Here is a 23,365-nt window from a genome sequence, read left to right as displayed (position 1 = left end):
AAATAATAGCTGGTCTTTATAACTGTGATAGAATAAATTAGAACAAGCATGAAGACCAATCCTGGGTAATGAGTTAGCTAGTGTTTACCTAAAAATCAATTAGGTTGTAATTATTTCAGGAAATCATCAAACACACTAAAAATAAATTTAAAAATTGGCATGATATTAGAAATTTGTTCTTAAAATTTTTATAATAATGATCCTGTGGATATGTGCTTTTATGAGTCCTTATTATTTAACAATACATATTGCAATATTTCAGATAAAGTGATAAGTTATCTGGCATTTGCTTCAAAATAATAAAGGAAGATAAGCGGGTGTGAGCATTTAGATTAAATAAAAATGGCCATGATTTAATAACTACTGAAGATAAATAATAGGTGCTTGGCATTGTAAAATTCTTCTCTCTAACAGAGTGTACAAATGATATTTTTCTGTAGTAAAAAGTAAAAAAATAATATGTCCTCAGAAAGGTAAATATTAGACAATTTTCAATAGTTTTTTTTTTTTTACAATTAGTAAAGTATAAGCTAAAATATACATGTTACTTTTCACTGAAATTCTATTACTAAGGAAATAATTTATTAATGTGCATGTCACAGCATTATCTATGTGCAAACACTGGGATAATCCAAAATTCCAAAATATAAGAGCAACTATTTAGTGAGACTCTGTAGGTCAGGCATCATCCCAAGTTCTTGTGAAGTGCTCACTGCATATGCACCACAAACCTTTGTGAAGAATTCCTGAATTGTCCACACTTTTTATACCTACAGGTGTGAAAACCAGGAATCATAAGGTTGAGCTACACAACCATTGTCCTACCTGTAGATTGTGGATGAGCCAGAATATGAACACCAGCAGATCTGGAGGCAGAGCCCCACTATTGCTAAGGTAAGCTCTGGTGGAAGGATTGCTTAAATAAGCAGGAACCATTCCACCAGATGGAATATTCTGCAACATTAAGACTTAAAAATTCATGCACAGGGGTGTCCCTCAGCCCGGCCTGCACCCTCTCCAATCTGGGACCCCTTGGGGGATGACTAACTGGGCGGTGCAGTTGGATGAAGAGTATGAATTACAGATTCTTTGCAGACAATCACAGGTGCTTCTGTCCATAATGTTTTTAAATTCCAACAGGAAGTTGGTTTAAATAAAGCATTGTTTGGCATAGGGGCTTGGGAAATGTGTCTTAATGAATTAACAAGACTTTTTATAACTGTCATCATCATTTGAATATAAGTGGTCTTTAAAATGGTGATTAAAACACTTTATTTTGATAATTGAAATGCTGTTCCTTTTCAAAATTATTATATTTTTAAAAGTAAATGACTGTTTACATTCAACATTATTTTTTATTAGTTTCATATGTACAGCATAATGGTTAGCCAATCATACACTTTAAAAAGTGTTCCCCCTAATATTCCTGTACCCAATGGGCACCATACATAGTTATTAAAATATTATTGACTATACTAGAGGCCCTACACACAAAATTCTTGCAAGGGTAGGCCTTCCTTCCTCTGGCTGCCAGCACCGGCTTCCCTCCGGCTTCCAGAAACTGGGACATGGGCTTCCCCCGGCTTCTGGCAGCCGGCCTTGCCCCCACCCACACCCACCTTGGCCTAGAGCTGCCCGCGTCTGCCGCCATCCCCCTTCCTTCACAATTGATCACCCCGCTGGTCAGTGGCCTGGGCCTCCAGCTGTGGGGTGATCATGGAGCGATGATGGGGGCCCCTCGACCAATCGCATAGAAACTGCCTTGGCTGGCCTGGCGCCAGTGTGTGTCATAGCATGGCCATCTGGACAGTTGTTCTGCTGTTTGGCCCTTTGGTTGCCTAACTGCTCCCCTGCTGACCTGATCACTCCCAACTGCCTTCCCCTGCTGGCCTGATCTCGCCCCCAACTGGCCATCTTGTGGCGGCCATCTTGTGGTGGCCATCTTGTGATGCCACCTAGGCTTTTATTATATAGGATTCTATGTGTACTAGAGGCCCAATGCATGAAATTCATAAATAGGTGGGGGCCCTCAGCCCTGCCTGCACCCTCTCCAATCCAGGACCCCACAGGAGATGTCCAACTGCCAGTTTAGGCCCTATGGGATCGGGCCTAAACCGGGAGTTGGACATGCCTCTCACAATCCAGGAACGCTGGCTCCTAACTGCTTGCCTGCCTGCCTGCCTGATCACCCCTAACCTCCTCTGCCTGCCTGAACACCCCTAACCACTTCTGCCTGCCTGCCTGATAGCCCCTAACTGCCTCTGCCTCGTCCCCACACCCAGGACCCAGGATTCCCTCCTCCAACCAACCGCAGGTTCCTGGGACCCAGGCCGGCTTTGCCTGGGCCTCCTGCAGCTGCAGTAGACCGTGGGCGGGTGGCTTCTCCATCTCCCGGGCCACAGCCACAGGCACTGGTGCCTGGGACCACAGGGCAAGTGGCTTCTCCATCTTCTGGGCCGCAGGCACAGGTGCTGGTGCCTGGGACCACGGGGTGGGCGGCTCACCCGGGCCCGGCTTTGTCAGGAAGGATGTCCGGATGGTCATCCAGAAGATGTCCAGTCTAATTAACATATTACCCTTTTATTAGTATAGATATGCTACTTTATATTCCCATAAATATTTTGTATTTCCAATCTCTACTTATCAATCTATTCACATTTTTCACCCAGTCCACAACTCCCCTCCCATCTGGCAACCATCAGTCTGTTCTCTGTATCTATGGGTCTATTTTCTGTTTTGTTTTTCATTTATATTATTCTTTAGATTCCACACATAAGTGTAATCATATGGTATTTTTCTTTCTATGTCTGAATTATTTCACTTATATAATGCCCTCTAGATGCATTCATGCTGTCACAAAGGGTAGTATTGTTTTCTTTTTTAAAAATATATATTTTTATTGATTTGAGAGAGGAAGGGAGAAGGGAAAGGGAGAGAGAGAGAGAGAGAAAAACATCAATGATGAGAGAGAATAATTGATTGGCTACTTCCTGCATATTCCCCACTGCGGATCAAGCCCACAACTGGGCATGTACCCTAACCTGGAATCAAACTATGACCTCCTGGTTTATTGGTTGATGCTCAACCATTGAGCACACCAGCCAGGCAGTATTGTGTTCTTTTTAATGGTCAAGTAATATTTCATTGTATATATGTACAACAGCTTTTTTATTCACTTGTCTATTCTCTTGGGCTGCTTCCATAGCTTGGCTATTGTGTAAATAACCCTGTAATGAACATAGGGGTGCATATATTCTTTCAAGTTAGTGTTTTGGGTTCCTTTGGCTATATACCAGAAATGGAATTGCTGGGTCATAAAGCATTTTCAACTTTAATTTTTTGAGGAAACTCCATGCTGTTTTCCACAGTGGCTGCACCAATCTGCATTCCCACCAACATGAGATTGACTTTTTCTCCACATCCTTGCCATACTTGTTTGTTGATTTATTGATAATCATTCTGACAGATATGAGGTGCTATCAGTTTGTGGTTTTAATTTCCATTTCTCTGATGATTATTGACTTTCAGCATCTTTTCATATGTCCATTGATCATTTGTATGTCTTCTTTGTGGAAGTGTATATATAGGTCCTTTGCCCATTTTCTTATTGGATTTTTTGTGTTTCTGGTGTTAAGTTGTACAAGTTCTTTTTTTTTTTTCAAGGTGTGGACAGGGAGAGCACACAGTGGATCCTTTGGCTTGAGGCTTAATATATATTAATTGATTTCAGAGAGGAAGGGAGAAGGAGAGATAGAACCATCAATGATATCAATGATGATAGAGAATCACTGGTGGGCTTCCTTCTGTATTCCTCCTGCTGGGGATTGAGCCCACATCCAGGCATGTGCTTTGACCAGTAATCAAACCGTTATCCCTGGTTCCTAGGTTGGTCAATGCTCAACTACTAAGCCATGCCAGCCGAATATGGATTTTTTAAATTGATTTTAGAGACAGAGGAAGAGAAAAGGGAAAGGGAAAGAGAGAAACGTGGATCAGTTGCATCTTGCATGTGCCCTGACTGGGGATTGAACCCACAACCTACATATGTGCCCTGACTGGGAATTGAAGCGTGACCCTTTGGTTCATAGAGCGATGCTCCAACCAACTGAGCCATCCCAGCCAGGCTTAGTTGTATGAGTACTTTATACATATTGGGTATTAACCCCTTATCTGATGTATCATGGGAAAATATGTTCTTCTATTTGGTGGGTTATCTTTTCATTGTGTTGATGGTTTCCTTTGTTGTGCAAAAACCTTTTGGTTTTATGTAGTCTCATTTGTTTATTTTTTCTTAGTTTCCCTTGCTCAAAAGTTACATCAGAAAAAAACATGTTACTGAGAGAAACCTCTGATATTTTTACTGCCTATGTTTTCTTCTGGTATTTTTATGGTATCAAATCTTCTATTTAAGTCTTTAATCCATTTGAGTTTATTCTTGTACATGGTGTAAGAAGGTGGTCTAATTTCTTTAGTTGTGTTTTTTTTTCATGTATCTGTCCAATTTTTCAAATACTATTTAATGAATAGAATGTCTTTACCCCATTATGTTCTTGCTTCCTTTGTCAAAGAGCAATTGACCATAGAGGCATGGGTTTATTTCTGGAGTCGCTATTCTGTTCCATTGTCCTATATGTCTGTTTTCGTGCCAGTGACATGATATTGTGATTATTATGGCCTTGTGGTATAGTTTGACATCAGCTGGCATGATTCCTTCAACTGTGTACTTCTTTCTCAAGATTGCTATGGCTATTCAGGGTCTTTTGTGGTTCCATATATATATTTTTGAATTATTTGTTCTAGTTCTGTGAAATACACCATTGATATTTTGTTGGGAATTGCATCGAATCTGTAGATTGCTTTGGGTAGTATGAATATTTTAACAATGCTAATTCTTTTTATTCATGAGCATTGTATATGCTTCCATTATCCGTATCTTCTTCAACTTCTTTCTTAAATGTCTTAAAATTTTCTGAGTAGAGATCTTTTTTATTCTTGATTAAATTTATTTCTAGGTATTATTTTTTAATGCAACTATAAATGGGATAATTTTCTTTGTTTATTTTTGATAGTTCATAATTGATGTCTAAAAATGATTTCTGGAGATTTATTTTGTAACCTGCTAATTTACTAAATTTATTTATCAGTTCCATATATATATATTGTTAATGTTCACATGAGGATATTTTTTTCCATTGCTTTTCAGAGAGTGGAAGGGAGTCAGGGGGAGAGAGAGAAACATTAATGTGAGAGAGACACATTAATCAGTTGTCTTCCACATGCTCCCCTCCAGGGGGCAGGGAGTGAACCGGAAACCCATGCCCCTGACTGGGAAATGAACCCAGGACCGATCCATGCTCAGGATGACACTACAACCACTGAGCAACACCAGCCAGGGCTCCATATTTTTAACCCTTTGAGTGCCAACCAATATCCTAGGAACTATGCTAAAATTGCCAAGGCATTTTTGCTGATTTTACAGCAGTTTAGGAAAAAAATTATGAATCGCAAGTAAATGAAGTTACATATTCAAAAACTTAAGGAAACCTTTACTACATTGACATAGTTAGCAATATCATCATCACTAATAAAAGCAGACTTAGAACTGGACACCATTTCGAAGCTTTAATAGCGCTCCCGGCACTTTTGGCGAAAGACAGGAGGAGCGCGATCGCGCTCCCCGGCACTCTAGGGTTTAAAGTGAAATCTTTAGTGTTCTTTTGTTATAGTATCCTGACATCTGCAAATAATGACAGTTTTTCTTCTTTCTTTCCAATTTGCATGCCTTTTATTTCTTCTTGTGGTATTGCTGTGACTAGGACTTCTAGAACTATGCTAAGAGTGGGGAGAGTGACTACCTTGTCTTGTTCCCAATTTTAAGGGAAATGCTTCTGTTTTTTTGCCATTGAGTATGATGTTGACTGTGTGTTTATCATATGTGATTTTTATTATGTTGAGATATGGTCCCTCTATTCCCAGTTTGCTGAGAGTTTTTATTATAAATAAAAGAAGGCAAAACTTTATCAAATTCTTTTTCTGCATCTATTCATATGATCAGGTGCTTTTTAGCTTTCATTTTGTTTACTTGGTGTATCATGTTAACTGATTTGCAGATACTGTAACAATGTTGCATTTCAGGCACAAATGCCGCTTGGTTATGGTGTATGAACTTTTTAATGAATTAGCTGGTTTGCTAATATTTTGTTGAAGATTTTAGCATCTGTGTTCAACAAGGATACTGGCCTATAGTTTTCTTTCTTTGTAGTGTCATCTGGTTTTGGAATTAGGATGATGCTTGGAAGTCTTCCCTCCTCTTGAATAGTTTGGAATAGTTTGAGAAGAATAGGTATTAGCTCTTCTTTGAATGTTTGGTAAAATTTTCCTGTAAAGCTATTTGTTCAGGACTTTTGTTTGTTATGTGTTTTTTTTTATTACTGCTTCAATTTCATTAATTACTAGGGGCCTAGTGCATGAATTTGTGCACCTTGAAAGGACCTGTGGGCTGCAAAGCTGCAGTGGGCACAGAGGTGGGTCTTGGCCCCTCCTCCAGTCCCCCGGACCCCTCTCTGCTGGCAGCCCGCTCCCGCTGCCACCGCTCCCATGCGCTGATGGCGATGGTCCCGCTCGCATCCGCTGATGGTGCAGAGCTACTGGGTCCAGTGCCAGCAGCGGGTGTGAGCGGTGGCTGCTGCCCCCACCACCCCTCAGGAGCAGGGGGAGGTAGAAAAACCCTCAGGGGCGACTGGGGCCAGCAGCTGCCGCTCGCACCCACTGATGGCGCCGAGTGATTGGGACAGCAGCTTGGCAGCGAGTGTGAGTGGGGCTGGCACCGGCAGCGGGTGTGAGCGCTGGGCGGAACTGCAGCAGGCGGGAGCAAAGAATTTTCAGCAACCACCAGAGGCTTGTCCCAATGACAGCGACCCAGGCCCCACCTTGGTCTGGCGCCCCTGCTCACCTGCTCTACCATCCCGCCATGGCCAACGCCCACCATGTTCCGTGCTCTGCCACCTGCTGCTAATGCCCGCCATGTTCCACCGTGACCCCTGGTGGTCAGCGCACGTCATAGCAACCAGTTGTTTGGTTGTTTCGTTTTTCCGCTGTTCAGTATATTTGCATATTAGGGTTTTATATATATAGATAATCAATCTGTTCACATTTTCTGATTCTATTTGATTCAATTTTGGAAGATTGAATGTTTCTAGAAATTTATCCATCAGTCCCATTTCGTGGCATATAACTGTTCGTAATATTTTCTTACAATTTATTGCTATGTTGTCAGTTGTTACTTCTCTTTCATTTCTGATTTTATTTATTTGGATCCACAGTCCTTTCATCTTGAAAAGTCTCACTAAAGGTTCATCAATCTTGTTTATCTTTTCAAAGAACCAGCTCTTGGTTTTATTGATCTTTTGTATTGTTTTTTAGACTCTTTTTTGCTTATTTCTGTTCTGATCTTTATTATTTTCCTTCTTGTGCTCTCTTGGGGATTTGTTGTTGTTTTATTAGTTTTATTAAGTGTAAAGTTGAACATCTTGCTTGAGATTTTTCTTATTTCTTGATGTAGGCCTGAAATGCTGTTAATTTTCCTCTAGGACTGCTTTTGCCATGTCCCATAGATTTTGAGTTGTGTTTTCATTTGTTTCCAGGTATCTTTTCATTTCTTCCTTGATTTCACTGTTAACCTACCCATTGTTTACTAGCATGCTATTTAGCCTCCTTGTCTTTGTGGGTTTTTAGGTGTTTGTTTTGTTTTTTTTTCTTCTGATAAATTTCTAGTTTCAAACCATTATGGTCAGAGAAGATGCTTAATATGATTTCAATCTTCTTAAATTTATTGAGATTGTTTTTGTATCCTAACATGTGGCCTATCCTAGAAAATGTTCCATGTGCAGTTGAAAAGAATGTATATTCTGCTGTTTTGGGGTAAAATGCTCTGAATAAATAAATAAAAATAATCTAATCTAGTGTGTCATTTAAGGTCATTATTTTCTTGTTGAATTTCTGTTTGTAAGAGCTATTTATTGATGTCAGTGGAGTGTTAAAATCCATGCTATCATTGTATTACTGTTGATATCTCTCTTTATGTCCATCAAGTTTCACTTTATATATTTAGGTGTTCCTATGTTGGGCATATATATGTTTACAAGGGGTATATCCTCTTGTTGGATTTCTCTCTTTATCATTATGTAGTTTCTGCTATAGCCTTTGTTTTAAAGTCTATTTTGTGTGCTATAAGTATTGCAATCCCAGCTTTATATTTTCATTTACATTTGCATGACATTTGCATGAAATATATATATAATTTTAGTCTGTGTGTGTCTTTCATCCTGAGTTGGGTCTCTTGCAGATAATATTATATATGGCTCTTGTTTTCTTATTCATTTAGTTACTCTATATCTTTTGATTGGAGCATTTAAACTGATTGCATTTAAAGTGATTATTGGTAGGTAGATATTTATTGCCATTTCATTCTTTATAACTATATTCCTCTTTTTTTTTTTTCTTAAAGAAGATTCTTTAACATTTCTTGTAATATTGGTTTGGTGGTAATAAACTCTTTTGGCTTTTTCTTGTCTGGGAAGCTCTTTAATTCTCCTTCCATCTTAATGATAGCCTTGCTGGGTAAAGTAATCTTGGTTGTAGGTCCTTGCTTTTCATCACTTTTAATATTTCATACCTCTCCTTACTGGCCTGTTGAAAAATATCTCTGTTGAGAAATCAGCTGACAGTCTTATGGGAGCTCCCTTGTAGCTAACTAAGTGTCTTTTCTTACTACTTTTAAGATTCACCCTTTGTCTTTAAACTTGGCATTTTAATTACAATGTGTCTTGATGTGACGCCCGTTGGGTCCATCTTGTTGGAACTTTGCACTTCATGGACTTGTGTGTCTTTTTCTTTCACCAGGTTAGGGAAGTTTTCAGCCACTGTTTTTTCAAATAGTTTCTCAATCCTCTGCTCTCCCTTCTCCTTCTGGCACCTCTATGATGAGTATGCTATTGCAATCCATATTCTCTGAAAGGTCATTTCAACTATCTTCAGTTTTTGTATTCTTTTTTTCTTTTTTACTTTGATGGGTATTTTATACTACCTGATCTTCCAAGTCACTGATTTAATACTCTGATTTATCTAATCTAATATTTATTTCTTCTAGTGTATTGTTCATTTTATTTTTTACAGTAACATTCTGTACTTAGTTTCTGACTGGTTCTTTGATGGTTTCTATATTGTTTTTCACACTGTTAACTTTCTTACAAAGTTCCTTGAGCATTCTCATAACCATTTTTTGAACTTTATATCTGGTAAATTACTTGCCTCCATTTCATTTCTCTCTTTTTTTCTGGAGAATTATCCTTTTCTTTCATTTGGGGAATGTTTCTTTGTCTCTCCATTTGGCTGCCTCTTTGTGTCCATTTCTGTTAATAAGTAAATTTTCTGTATCCCAGTCTTATTATAGTGGCTTATGTAGTAGGTGTGTTTTTGGATCCAGTAGTGTAATCTTTCGAATCACCTGTGCTGGGTGCTCTAGGAATGTCCCTTGTGTGGGTTGTATAAATCCTCCAATTGTAATTGAATCTTGATCGTTAGTAGATCATTCATGTGTGAAGTCAACCCTCATGCTGGCTGACTCTGAGGATTAGCTATGACCACAGTGTACAACCTGTTGTTCAGGTGCTGACCAAACAAAACAAAATTCACCTCAGCAGGATCTGGTGCCTCCTGAGATGTCCCTTTGGATGTGACTTTTGTGTAGCTAATTGGATCTCAGTTGCTGACACTGAGTCCTCCCAGTCTTCTACACCCAGAGTCTATGTAGCTGACTCCTCCATAGGTTATGAGCTTCGAAGGCTGGAGTGAAAGGGAGTCTGGAGGGTGGGGCTATTGCATTCCCCCAGGCTGATACCATATGTAATGGAGTGCTTCACTCAACAAAGATGGCATCTGGGATTTCGGTGAAGGACTCAGCACAGGGATCCTGGTAGTTGTCCATTTAGCACTCTCCCCAGAGCCACAAATGCCAATCTCTTCTCACATGTCTCCAGTCTGCTCTTTCCTCCTTCCACTGGAGCCCAGGGTGAGCGACTGCAAATGATATTTTGTATGTTGTCCCTTTAAAAGGGCACCTGGGTCTCTAGAAGACTCCTAAGTTTTTATGTGACAGAAACCCCACTGATTTTACAGCCAGGTGTTATGTAAGGGCCTTTTCCTGGCTTTGGTGCTCTTGGGAGCCTTGAGTGGAGTTGAGACCTCACACTCCTCAGGGAGCGCCTTTGCAGCTGAGATATCCCTCCCAGTGTTCAGCTGCAGCCTTTGATAGCAGGGCTAGCCCTTGTCATGCTGCCTTTAATGTGATTTCTTCTGTAAATCCTTGATTATAAGACTTCTCTTCAGCTAATCTTTAGTTGGTTGTTTAGGTTGATTATTCTATATTTTAGTTGTAATTCCAGTATGGCCCTGGAGGAGGTGAGTGTAGCTTTCACCTATTCCACCACCATCTTAGATCTCTCTCTAGATCAGCGGTTCTCAACCTGTGGGTCGTGATCCCTTTGCGGGTCCAATGACCCTTGCACAGGGGTTGCCTAAGACCATCGGAAAACACATATAATTACATATTGTTTTTGTGATTAATCACTATGCTTTAATTATGTTCAATTTGTAACAATGAAATTGGGAGTCACCACAACATGAGGAACTGTATTAAAGGGTCATGACATTAGGAAGGTTGAGAACCACTGCTCTAGGTATTGCTCTTGAAAAATTATTTTTTTTTATTATTTATTCAAAAAATATTTTATCAATAAAATAAGCTTACACATTCTGCAAAGACAGATAGTTGACCAAATTTTTCATCATTCTATTTAAAAAATACATATTTACAATGAAAAATGAGATTTTACATTTTGTAGCATTACCTTGAATTCATCTAGATAATTTACATCATGACTGCCATTCCTTGTCTAAGGTGTGTATCCATCATGCTTAGCTTTTGTCAATACAATTAATTAATAAAATTCAGAGGGGATGCTGTAAAGCATCAGGACTGGAGTTTTGACTCTGCTGTTCTATCTTCAGTCCCTTGATGAACTAAATATGAGTATCTGTGGAGCACTATTAAAGACTCAAACCCAAATTATGTCACCTGTAGAATAGCAATATTTTATTAAATACAAGATACTGATTTTACTAACTTACCTTTACTATTCCTATTGAAAAAATTACTTAGAATTGCTTAAGGTTCTATAAGGTTCCTCCAGGGCTACATTCTATGATTCTTTATTTTTTTTAAAAAAAAATTATGTTTTTATTGATTTGAGAGAGGAGGAGAGAGTAAGAGAAAGAAACATCAATGATGAGAGGGAATCATTGATCAGCACACCCCACACTGGGGATCGAGCCCACAACCCAAGTATGTACCCTGACTGGGAATCAAACTGTGACCTCCTGTTTCATAGGTCAATGCTCAACCACTGAGCCATGCTGGCTGGGCTATGAGTCTTTAATTATATTTATGGACTGGATAATTGGAACTGGAAAGTTCAGTGCGCCCTTCATGATTCAGGTGACCCAACATAAGTGAGAGTCAACCTTTCCCAGTGCTAAGCTGACTCTTGGCCATGGCGAGCCAATTTGCCCTATTACTATCCGTTTAGTATAATTTCACTGTCAGGGTCTATACACAGTGATAATGACTCTATGCAATTATGTTGAGGAGATATGCAGAGTCTCTTAAAAGAGAAAAAAAAACGAGGAAGACTAAATGATGGATTGAGGATTCTGTAAGGTGAAGGGATAATATGACTTGGCCATAGGCTGTAGTTACTACTACATGGTACATTGAAAAACAAACATGACTAGTGTACCTTTTTTGCAAAAGGGCCCTTCATATGGTGAATTGGTGCAATCACAGAAGTATCCACTGCGCTTCTCCACACACTTGCCCCCATTGTGGCAGATGCCGCCATAACTACTGCAATGGCCTGGGCATCCTGGTCGGACTCCAGATGTGACCTTGGCCCGCTCCTCCAGGTCCAGTTTCTGCCCATTCAAGTGTAAGGAGCGTATGCATCCTAGAAAGCCTTTCTGTTTTGATGATGTTCCTCCTAAGAGATGAAAAACAAAATTAAAAAAATAAGGTATCGCAGTGTTTACATTTTTTAAGTTTAATATTGGCATTCGTAACAGTCAACTATTTTTTTGTTGTGTTGCTGTGGTGGAATTTTTCATTAAAGTTTCCATAGAGAATTAGAAATTTAAAGAGTCTAGGGGAAATGCATGCCTTTTCAGGCTGGGAGAAACACTCCTTCCATCCTCCCACTCCATGCACACACACCCAGAAATTGTTTTTAAAATATTATAGTTCATGTGGAACCCTGTACTTTACATATTTAAGGTAGAACCTTCAAGATAAAAACTTGTCATGCTCCTTGCAAATGAAATAAAATGTGTTTGTAGTCTACTGCAGACATTTCTCTGAAGTGGAACACACAGAGGGAAATTGTGCCTCTGGCAAAGTTAGAAGTGAGCTGTTAGGCTTGTGGAGTTAGAAACTGCCAAAGCATTACAGTGTTCATCGGTGCAGTGCGATGGACTAGAAAGAGGGTGGACTTTAGGAGAAGACAGATAAGGAGTCCAACTCCATGTTACTAGATGATCCACCACTGACTCACGTGAACCCCAGCTACTTGGTCTGTAAAATAAGAATAAGTCTATTTCATGTGTATATAGTAAAGCTTAGTTAAGATATAGTACATCTTACTCACTGCTCTTTGTTACCCCTTCTCTTGAACCCTCACAATGGTATATACATATTGATCTCAGAGATTACACTCAAATTGTTATTTAGATGACAAATTTCTTCTTCTGGAATACAGAAAAAGATTGCAATCCAAATTTCAGCTGAGGGCATATCTTGAAGGTTTCAGAGACAACCACAATGGTCATTGCAAATTACTTATCAACAGAGTAAATTCAAAGATACATAATGTTTTGTTACTATTTGAAATCCAGGATTCTATTAGCCTAAACCTCTAATATCAGAAATATGTCATTTGAGAAACAAAAAGTCAAAAAATTAAGCTAAATTCCATAAGCAGATATTTATTTTGTGTTGAGAATTCTGGAAGGTCCAAGAGAAGACATATGTCTGGCATTAAAGAACCTAAATTCTATTCTAAATTCAATGCTTTGGGCTCAAATCCATGCACAGAGGTAGTTGGAGGGCACTCAGGTCTTCCAGGTCTACACGGAGTGCTGCTGGAGAGGAGAAGGTGTGCTGGAGAACAAAGCCTGGCTGCCGTTTATTTTCTGTGTAAGTCATCTCTGCTTTCTGAGCCTCATTTATTTCTAGTCCCTCATATTACAACCTCATTAAATCTTGGTCTAGCAAATGACCAGATAAAAATATATTCCCACTAAGGTAGGTACAGATATGAATTCCAAATGTGGGAATATACACGTTCAACAAGAAACAAAGCTGGGTATGTTAAAGAAATGAATATGTAATGTAAAATTTTCTGGCATCAGTTAGCCTGGCAGGGTGGACAAGCAAATAATTGGAAATGGGGATGGTGGCGATATAAGGTAGAAGCAGGGAGAATTCTTCCTGCCCTGAACCACACCAGGTCATCAGACATGAAAATATATGTATGTCAGTCACTATCTGCACCTAAAGACAGAATATTCCTAAAGGATTTATCTAGTCTCTTATCCTGAAGGAATGATAAAACCCCATTGTATTTTCAATTCTGGTAAGTGATACCCACGTTGGCCAGGAGGTCAAACCCAAATTGCATTCTCCTGTCTGTCTCAATTTTAGTGAGTAAATCTCCTTTAACCACAAGATAAATCAATTGTAAATACAGCAGATCATAGAGAAAGGTTCATTCTTTCTTTCCTGGAGATTGTGTAGAATAAAGAGGACAGGACTTAAGCAGTCCAATGTTTTGTTCTATTTTTCCTCATTTTGTAGTCACTCTCTGTGATGGATTTAAATAACTCTTCATGTCTTGTTAGTGGTATTTTTCTTTAGCAGAGGTAGAGAATGCAAAATCTATTGCCTTTTTTTTTTTTGCCTGTGACTCAGTCGACAAGTTTATAAATGGAAAAGGTGGCTGTGGGGGTTTTTCTGGCAGACATGCACACCTTGAAGTTGAGACATAGAGAGCACGGTGAGAATGAGCCTAGACAAGGGGATCAGCTCAATCCCACATGCTGACAAACACAATGACACAAGGACTATGAACTAAATGGAAAATGAACTAAATTTAAGTTTTTACCTGACTGATTTTTATTCTCTACTAGAGGCCCCATACACAAAATTTGTGCACAGGAGGTAGGGGGGTCCTTCAGCCTGGCCTGCACTCTCTTCAATCTGGGATCCCTCAGGATTGCTGGCTCCTAACCGCTCACCTGCCTGCCGACCTGATCCCTCTAACTGCTCTCCCCTGCTGGCCTGATCCTCCTAACTGCTTTCCCCTGCCAGCCTGATCCTCCTAACTGCTTTCCCCTGCCTGCCTGATTGCCTCTAACTGCCTCTGCCTCAGCCCTGCCACCTTCGCTTTGTCCGGAAGGACGTCTGGAAGATGTTCAGTCTAATTAGCATATTACCTTTTATTAGTATAGATGCCACCTTGTCCTAAAAATGCAGGTTGTTAGCAGGTTTTCCTATCATGGAAGGGGAGCCCGCAGTGGCATCCTGGGTTCTGACCTGGGCTTTTGCACTCGTGCTTTATCTCAGCAGATGAGATTCCTAGAAGACTCTTGGATGTACCTTGAACATTTCTATTGATTTTGCCAAATCATCCTCTAAAAATGTTGAACCACTTTAAACTCCCACCAGCAACCATGCGTGTGCCCTCTGTCCTACTTTGATGCCAGTATCATTGATTTCCCCCTAGAAGCTTCCCTCCCCTCAGCCAGGACTGCTTGGCACTTGAGCCAACCTCACTGTTCAGCCTGGGACTTGATTTCCCAAGATAGAATTATGGAGAAGGAAAAATAGTTTTCCTCTACCCTTCTGAGTTCTTAGCGGAGGCTCTTGTAATGAAAGACAGATTACCAAGAGAAAAACAAAAGTTCATTAACATGTGTACCTTGTGTATATGTGGGAGATCCCAGGGAAAAATGAATAACTTCCCAAGGTGGCTTAGAATCCAGATTTAAATACCTTCTTCTTAGGGAAAGGGGATGGGAGATGGAGGCCCGTTAGAGGAGAGTAAATGATTTTTAGGAAAGATGAATAGGGGTGGGGGGAGATAGTTTGTAACAAAATTTGGGTGTGATGTCAACTTCTAGTCTCCTGTCCTGTGACAGGAGTCAGTCTTCAGTGTCTGATGACACTTTTCCCCATCAAGGGGACCTATGACATTTAAGCTCCTTTTGGGGCGTCCGATTTTAGGCAGATCAAGAGACTTCAGTGAAAGCCTCTCCTTGCATTTGCTGTTTTTCAAGCATCTGCAGCTCAAGATCATCAATATAACAACATGGCATATTTTGGGGTGGCATGTTCTCTGGCCTTCAGAATAAACCCAACAAAAGCTTGTTTCCTCTCTTAGATGATTTGCCAAAGTAACGTTATTCCCTGGAGACAGTATTCTAACCAGACCTTCCTGGGAGTGGTCATAACATACCCTGTGCTTGTAGAAAGGTGCGGGCCATATCACTAAATAAATCAGGGTCAGTTTCCTCATCTTGTGGAAAGGGAGATAAAGTTATGATAGTTTAACTCCCTTTCCACAGGTTTCCTGCGGGGCTTGGGGCTGCTGGGTGCTGGACCCCGCTGCAGGCTTGTGTCTCTGCTCCTCCGGCCCCCCTGTGGGCTTTTGTCTCTGCCCCTCCGGCCCCAGAGGCCCCAGAGTCGCTGCGGCCGTGGGGCTTGGGGCTGCTGGGTGCTGGGCCCCTTGCTCCTCTGGCCCCTGCAGCAGCAGCGACGAAGCAGAACCCAAAGATCCTCCATGGGCAGAGTGCGGTGGAACACCTGCATCCCAGCTCAGCGCTGCCATATTGTTGCAGACTGATAGTCAATTTGCATATCCCCTCCTTTTTTGCTGTGGGCTCCACCATCTTTGTCATAGAGTTACAGTCAATTTGCATATTCCCTCTTTATTAGATAGGATGAGGGAAGAAAAACTAGAGTTTAGACTCCTTTATTCTTTACGGAGAAGTAATAGAGAGGTTGGCAAATGTGGGCTTACGGGTTTTCATATGGAAAATAATACAAAAATTAATTAATAATAGAAGAAGAAACCATGTTTTTTCATGTCCTTACAACTATAAACCTACTTTTGCCCACCCTTGAATGTAGACTCAGTATAGAATAATTCTGAAAAGGTGTTCCCCACCCACACACCCAGGCCCTGTCATGTTGTCAGCACCCTTCACTTCTGATATTACCTACTATGTGTACAGTCGTGCTGGAGGTTTGACTCTCTGTGAAACTCGAATACTGTGCAGAAATACTCTCTCACAGCCCTTCTCTTCCATCCAGCCAGTGGATCTGCTCTCCCAGGTTCCTCTGAGCCCATCTGCTTCTTTCCACAGCCAGAGCACACTCCACTTGAATCCCAGCAACAACTGTCTAACTGTTATTCCCAGTCTCAACCCTGACTCTTTTGATCCACTTGCCATTTTGCAATAGGATAGAACAACTACATGTAAAAATTTCATTCTGCCAGTCCTGTTTGATACCCTTCAGAGAGTAGTTATTGCAGAAAATCAAATTCAAATTCTTAGCACAGCTGATATACCATGAATGATCTAGTCTCCACTTATCTCTCCATCTTCCTGCTGTGACTTCAGGGCAGCAGGCATCTGAACTGCTGGCTAATGGCTCCCCAGTGCTCCATGGTCCGTCTTGACTTTAGACCTCCTCGTGTACTTTGAATTTATGTTGTGTGGCATCTTCCCCCATGCACTCCATGGCTCCCCTCCTTCATCCCGACCATCACAAAAACACACACCTACACTCATATACATGCATTCCTTAGTTCACATACTTCTTCCCCACTCTATTTATTTTAATTTTCCAATTTTTTAAAAACAAAACTATTTTAAAAATTTTAGGAGATCTGTTGACAATGAACTTGCTTTCCTGCACACCAAGACTCAGCTGCACTAAGAGAGGGCACCCCCACCGGGGTCCCTCCGTCACTCACAAGGCCTTCCTGGCCTGGCACCCATTTCATTGTTCACATGCTCCTGTATACTTTCATCTTTACTTGGCTGCATCTTGTCTAGAGTTTACACAAGGTTGAAAGTAAAACAACAACAATGTAGCATTATCCTTAAAGCTACTGAAAATCATTTAATTGAGGGTCATATTTAATCTGCAAGATGTTTGAGAATCAGAAAAATGCCTGTAATTCTAAAAACAATCAAACATATTTGCTGTCTGCTAGAAACTTTATAATGAACTGACCAAATACTCAATGTGGAAAAAATATATTATCTATATTATTCACATTTACATAATTGAGAAAACTTAATGTCAAAGACATTGCTCTGGCCAGAGTCAAGATGAAAACAGATTTAACATAGCATAGCCAAGAATCAGACTGAGACCTCTTAATCTTCAAAGCCTATATACCTTCACATCCTTAAAATCCTAAATTGAACTATTTGATTAGACAATTTGGGTCAGCACTGCAACTAAGTGATTTTTCCCTTCCTTCCCCTGGTGTCTTCCATGGTTGCTTCTACCAAGTAATGTGCACATGTGTATTTATCCTCTTGCTTTCATATTACTCTTCCTGACAACTTACTCCATCAGCTGGCCTCACTAGAAGCACTTTTGTATGAAACTCCTCAGTTGGCTCTTGGTATTAAGAGTGTTCATTGTGATGCTGCTTCCTTGGACTAAGTATGAATAAACTCTTCAAAACGTGACCTTTATCATTTCAGCCTCTTAGAAAACCTCCACGTGGCATCTGGGCAAAGGCTCACTGCTTCCAGAGACGCAGCTCAATCCCGGGCCCTCCTGAGAGCAGGGACGGGAGCCTCCATTTCTCTTGTGCGCCCTCACCACGTTCGACACGGTTCACCTGAAAACAGGAATTTTAATTCCCTGCCAGTGGGGAAGCAAGAGTAGCGTTTTGGGATCTCTGCAACTTTATGATTTATCAAGTCAGTATAGAATTTTCCCCAGGAGTTACATGTTAGAGTAACTTCAGTTTGTTTTGGCACAAATAAAAAGCAAAGCCAAAAAGGGGGGGAAGTTTCCATGAAAGACCAAAAAAGAAAGAAGGAAGTAAAGCCACACAAAAATGAGACTCCCAGGCCAACACCTTTACGAAATGCCAACTCTCTGATTCCAGCACGTCTGGAACAATGGGATGTCAGATTGGTGGAGAATGAGACTTTTCCTTGCTGCCGCATACCCACGGCACAAGGATAAAGATGCCATTCCTCATAGGTGCGTGGTGATAGCAGATCCTCAAATTGCAAAAAATCAGTTCCCAGCCTCTTCGTTCTCATTCTGAGGGTAAGGACAGTGAGCATACTCAGGCTATTGTCTTCCTACCAACGCCCCATGGCCCGTCGGCCGTTCATCTGGATCCATACCCAGATCTCCTCACTTCACTATTTGCATGGTGCCAGTTCTTGGGCTTCTCCTGCCTCATTCTCACAGTGACTGGCACATTAGCAGGAAACAGCAGAGCTGATGGTGAGACATCCGTGAGCGCTAAAGATGGCAGTCCAGGCATGCAGCAGACATTTCAGAGGCCACCTGTTATAGTTTCTCCTACTCTGTGAAAGTAAGCTGACCAGCAAAATCGCATGGTTGTAAATATAACTTTCATGGAGATAAAAGCCTGAACTGAAAATATTACTTATGGGAATCCAGCATGTAGTGACTAATGTAGCAACACTCCAGCTCGTCACATTCCGAGAGTAGGGGTGTCCTATATTATAAATTCAACCAATCTCTCCTGCTCAGGAAGCACTCATGAGCAAGCAGTGGGACCAGCGATGCAATGCTGAACCACACTCTGTTTTGACTGAAAAATAGTTCAATGGCTAAAAGTATCTGGTCAGACACAACCAAATTAATATTTAAGTAGTGTCACACTCAATCTATCCCAGGAAAGGAGTACACACTAATGCTATCTTTTTCTGCCTAATACATAACAATATCCAGTGTCTCTACATTTCTAAATGATAGGGAATGTGATTCTTCATTTTGGCTGCTATAACTAAGCAGAGCATGCTTTTTATTTGTTTTATTTTAGCTTTTGCTCTTTTTATGAACCAGTCAATTATAAAAGTAGAAATATTGCAACTTTAGCATTTTCAGCCTCTTGATATTTCTAAATGGATGTATCACTGAACACGAAACAACAAAATTCAAACCAACAAACTAAAATGGCCTTCAACAGCACTTTTCTTCAAGTGCATGAAGACAAATTCAATAAAGCTGAGTAATATTTGAGATGGAATGAATTGGAGAGAAACACAGAAGCAGGTGCTCTCACCACAGCTGGCCTTGGCTCCACCTCAAGCCCGATATCTCCTCCAGACCCACCCGCTCCCAGCTCACTGTCTCTGTGAGCAATTTAGTCAGAACATCAAGAGAAAAACCTGCCATGACGCATGGCCGCCTCCTTTTCCCTGTTGGCTTGCAGAAAGTTATCACATATTCAGGACATATGATAATTTCATAGCTCCATGAAATTTTCATGAAAGCATCAAAAATTATTCCATCTTTATATGCACATTTTAGCCTGAAAGATTCATACTTACTGCCTGAAGATAAATTAAACTTTGGCATGAATATAATTTATGAAAATTGGAAACTACTTGAATTGATTTCAAAAAGAAACACATTAAATCTTGATGACTAACAGACTTCTTCAGAAAAATAAAATGTGATGTTTAAATAGAATTAAAACATCCATATAAATTTTATAAATATTTTAATAGTAAATTATATCATTTAAGTAGGTTATTAATTAAGTAAATGCTTTATAAACATATAATTTTAATCACTTATATCTAAGCTTCTGTCAGAAATGAAAAACATGACAGATGAAGAATGATTCCTGTTGAGAAAATAAAATATTACATATTTTGTTACTTTTCTTTTACCTTATGTGCTTTTAGTGACTGCTTTCCTCAGAGTTAAAAATTGTACAGGCCCAAATTTAAAGGAAACAAATAAAAACATCCATTGATTGCTGATGGGATCTTGTTGCTAACAAGAAGGTGATGTACTGTGAGAGTTGTTTAAATAAGAAAAATGAAAGAAAATGAAATCTTATATAGTGGCCACATTTGGAACCTATTTATATAATTGTTCTAAACATCTAAATTTCACATTTTATGGAAGAGCAGCTTCTTGGCTTTGGTAATATTATAATATCCTCAACATTTACAGCTCTATTTTGTACTTAAAGCATTATGTGCCCTGCTCAACATTCTTATAAAAAGTCATTTCTAAATTATAGCTGTAAGTCCGTCCTGACCTTTCCTACCTGAACTAATGTAGCTAAAATTTCTCTTTCACTTTCCTTCATTCTCTCTCTCTCTCTCTCTCGCTAAAATTTCTCTTTCACTTTCCTTCATTCTCTCTCTCTCTCTCTCTCTCACACACACACACACACACACACACACACACACAACACAACTGTGTGCTCTGAAAGTAGTGTCATTACACAACTTGCCTGCCAATCTCCACCATCCAACAAGGTCTTGATATATTTTATGTGCTCGGCGACTGAAATGAATGAATGAATGAATGAATGAATGAGTCAGTGAATCATGTCTGAGCCTTTCGACCCTGTGACCAGCAGTGGCAGCCAGTTCTGACGCACCACTTGTCTGAACCCTGATTCTGAGTCTCATGGAGGGAATGAGCAGCAGAGTCATTTGCTGGAGACCAGGACTGCTTTTCTGCGCAAGAGTAAGGCAGCCACCCAAGGATGTGATTTCAGGAGGATCAACGAAGCCCCTCGTTCAAAAACTAGCAATTTCTTCCCCGTATCACTAACAACGGAAATCCATTTCAGAGGGTCAGTATATTTCATCACACTGTTAGTGATAATTCTTAGGAATTAGGTATCTGCCGAAAGGGGGAGTGTGGCCGACTGACTTGGAGCCAGCACCACTAAGGGATAAGTAGCTGATCTGTTCTTTTGCTAAGGGCATAATACAATCATACATGAAAAATAATAGGGGCCCCTGGATAGCTGAAGGTCATATCTGCAAGGAGAAAAGGTACAAAAAGAGTCTGAGATCACCTTAAAATTTGCTATGGGGTGGCATAATCTTTTATTGCTGTGGCTAATGAAGCAAGCAAGAAAGAATTTGTATAATAAAATTTACCATTATAAATGTTTTATGACACATTTTAATCATTTCTCAGGTCCAAATGAAAGCAGTTTCCCTGGGCCTGGTCACAGGGTGGTTTTGTAGGGCTTCTAGCAGGAAGGGCGCCTTAAGATGTCCCCTACCTACAAACAGCTGGCTGTTCAGCTGCAGCCGGAAGTGGCCCTCCTCCGAAGTCTCCCTGCTCATCCTCGGGAGGCCGTCCACCTGCAGCGAGGTCACCTTGAGGTTCCTCTCGGCCCGCACGTAATGCCATTGGTTGTCATTCAGAGGAGAAGGAGACTGGACTACGAGCTCTACGGGGCCGTTCCCAACATCAATTGCAAAAGTGATCTCAGAAGGAGCTGAAACCAGAAAGGGAAACAGATAGAAATGAAGGGAGTTGTCAGTGTGTTCAGGGCACAATAATGTCATGAATGAGTGGCGTACAGGATCGTATGTCGATAGCCAGCTAAAGAGGACGTCATTGAAACCTTGCACTATTACAATTACCATTAGCAGTAATATCTACCAAACACGAAGCGTCAAGCTCTCATGTTGGCCCAGTTGGTCCTGATTGTGAGAATTCAGGTAATAGCATAGGGACCTGGGACACCAATGTTAATCTGATAAATATGCATTTGTGCCAAGGTTCTGGGTTTCCTGTGTCTATTCTGGCTCCGACTGTGTTCTCCCAGAATTCCATCAATGCTGGGTTAGCTAGGCAGCTCTGCTCCTGCAAGAAGACCCACCCCCTGGAATATCTAATGCTCCTCCCATGTTATGATATGAGCATTCACCCTATTACTAGGGAGAGAGAGAGAGAGAGAGAGAGAGAGAGAGAGAGAGAGAGAGAAACTCAGAAAGTTGATGTGTCTTGTCCAAGAAGACATAGTTGCAAGTGCTGGTGCTTAGGATGAAACACAGGCACCCCCCCCCCGCCCCCCATTCTGGGCCCCTTCCCTGACTCTGCCCTTCTGTATCAATCTGCATTCAAATCAGGCTATGAAGATGATGGTGGTGCTGGGGTGGCAGCAATGGTGATAGATCCATGAAGAGAGAGACAGAAAGAGAAGTAGCCACAGCACAGTTGGAATAGTGAGCTCTTCCAGGCTCTGCACTAAGCACTGACCATAGATTCTATCATTTCATCCTCAAGATAACCTTTTAAGAAAGGCATCATTTTTATTTCCTTTTTATAGGTTAAAAAAATCAGTGTGAATAATTTTCTCTAAGTTTCCCAAATAGCAAGTAGAATCTGACTCCAAAAGTAGAATCAATCACCATATTTTTCTCAATTGAGTGTATGCTATTACATTTTCTACTAATGCCCCGGTGCACAGATTCGTGCACATTGAAAGGAAATTAATTAGAAGGTGGCCGGCTGGGTGGGACTGGGCGAGATGGGCTGGACACACCCTGGAGCCAACCTCCCGTGGTCCCTCCCGGCCGGCTGCACCTGAGGTGGCACCATGGCTCGAAGGACATCTGTGGAGTGAGCAGAGTCCCTCTGGCAGGTGAGGTCCCTCAGCCTGGCCTGTGGGGATCAGACCAAAACCAGCTCTCCAACATTCCCTGAGGGTCTTGGATTGTGAGAGGGAGGTTCTCAGATGACAAACCCCAGAATCAGGCTCCCTCCTCTCTGGTTCTGGGGTGCATCACCCTAGAATCACCGCGGCCAAGCCACAGCAACTCAGAAGCTCCTGCATTGAGCATCTGCCCCCTGATGGTCAGTGCACGTCACAGCTACAAGTTGGAGCATCTGCCCCCTGGTGGTCATTGCACGTCATAGCTACCAGTCGGAGAGTCAGATGGTCACTTAGCCTTTTATATATATAGACTAGGGGCCCGGTGCATGAAATTCGTGCACTGGGGGGGGGGTGTCCCTCAGCCCAGCCTGCCCCCTCTCACATACTGGGAGCCCTCAGAGGATGTCCTAGTGATGGCTAGGCCCGCTCCCTTTGTGGGAGGTGACCAGGATGATCAGGGGAAGGCACCAGCCCCATCACCCGGCTGCTGCACGCCAATGCCAGTCACCACAGCCACCAAGGTGTTTTCATCAACACAGACT

At 41.1% G+C, this 23,365-nt stretch overlaps 1 protein-coding gene across 1 annotated transcript in view; it reads right to left on the bottom strand.

Moving 5' to 3' along the window:
• The window catches only part of CNTNAP5 (contactin associated protein like 5), a 661,914-nt gene that overhangs the window by 126,979 nt on the left and 511,570 nt on the right, over positions 1–23,365 (bottom strand). The window contains exons 17-18 of the mRNA XM_023744097.1: positions 21,441–21,659; positions 11,856–12,095 (exon numbers count right to left, since the gene is read on the bottom strand). Of these exons, the coding sequence (XP_023599865.1) occupies positions 11,856–12,095; positions 21,441–21,659 (459 nt within the window). The remainder of the gene's footprint in view (positions 1–11,855; positions 12,096–21,440; positions 21,660–23,365) is intronic.

The sequence above is a fragment of the Myotis lucifugus genome, unplaced genomic scaffold (assembly GCF_000147115.1).
Source record: "Myotis lucifugus unplaced genomic scaffold, Myoluc2.0 scaffold_427, whole genome shotgun sequence".
NCBI classification, from domain to species: domain Eukaryota; kingdom Metazoa; phylum Chordata; class Mammalia; order Chiroptera; family Vespertilionidae; genus Myotis; species Myotis lucifugus.
Note: the sequence above shows the minus strand (reverse complement) of the source record. Positions and strands in the feature narration are given on the sequence as shown.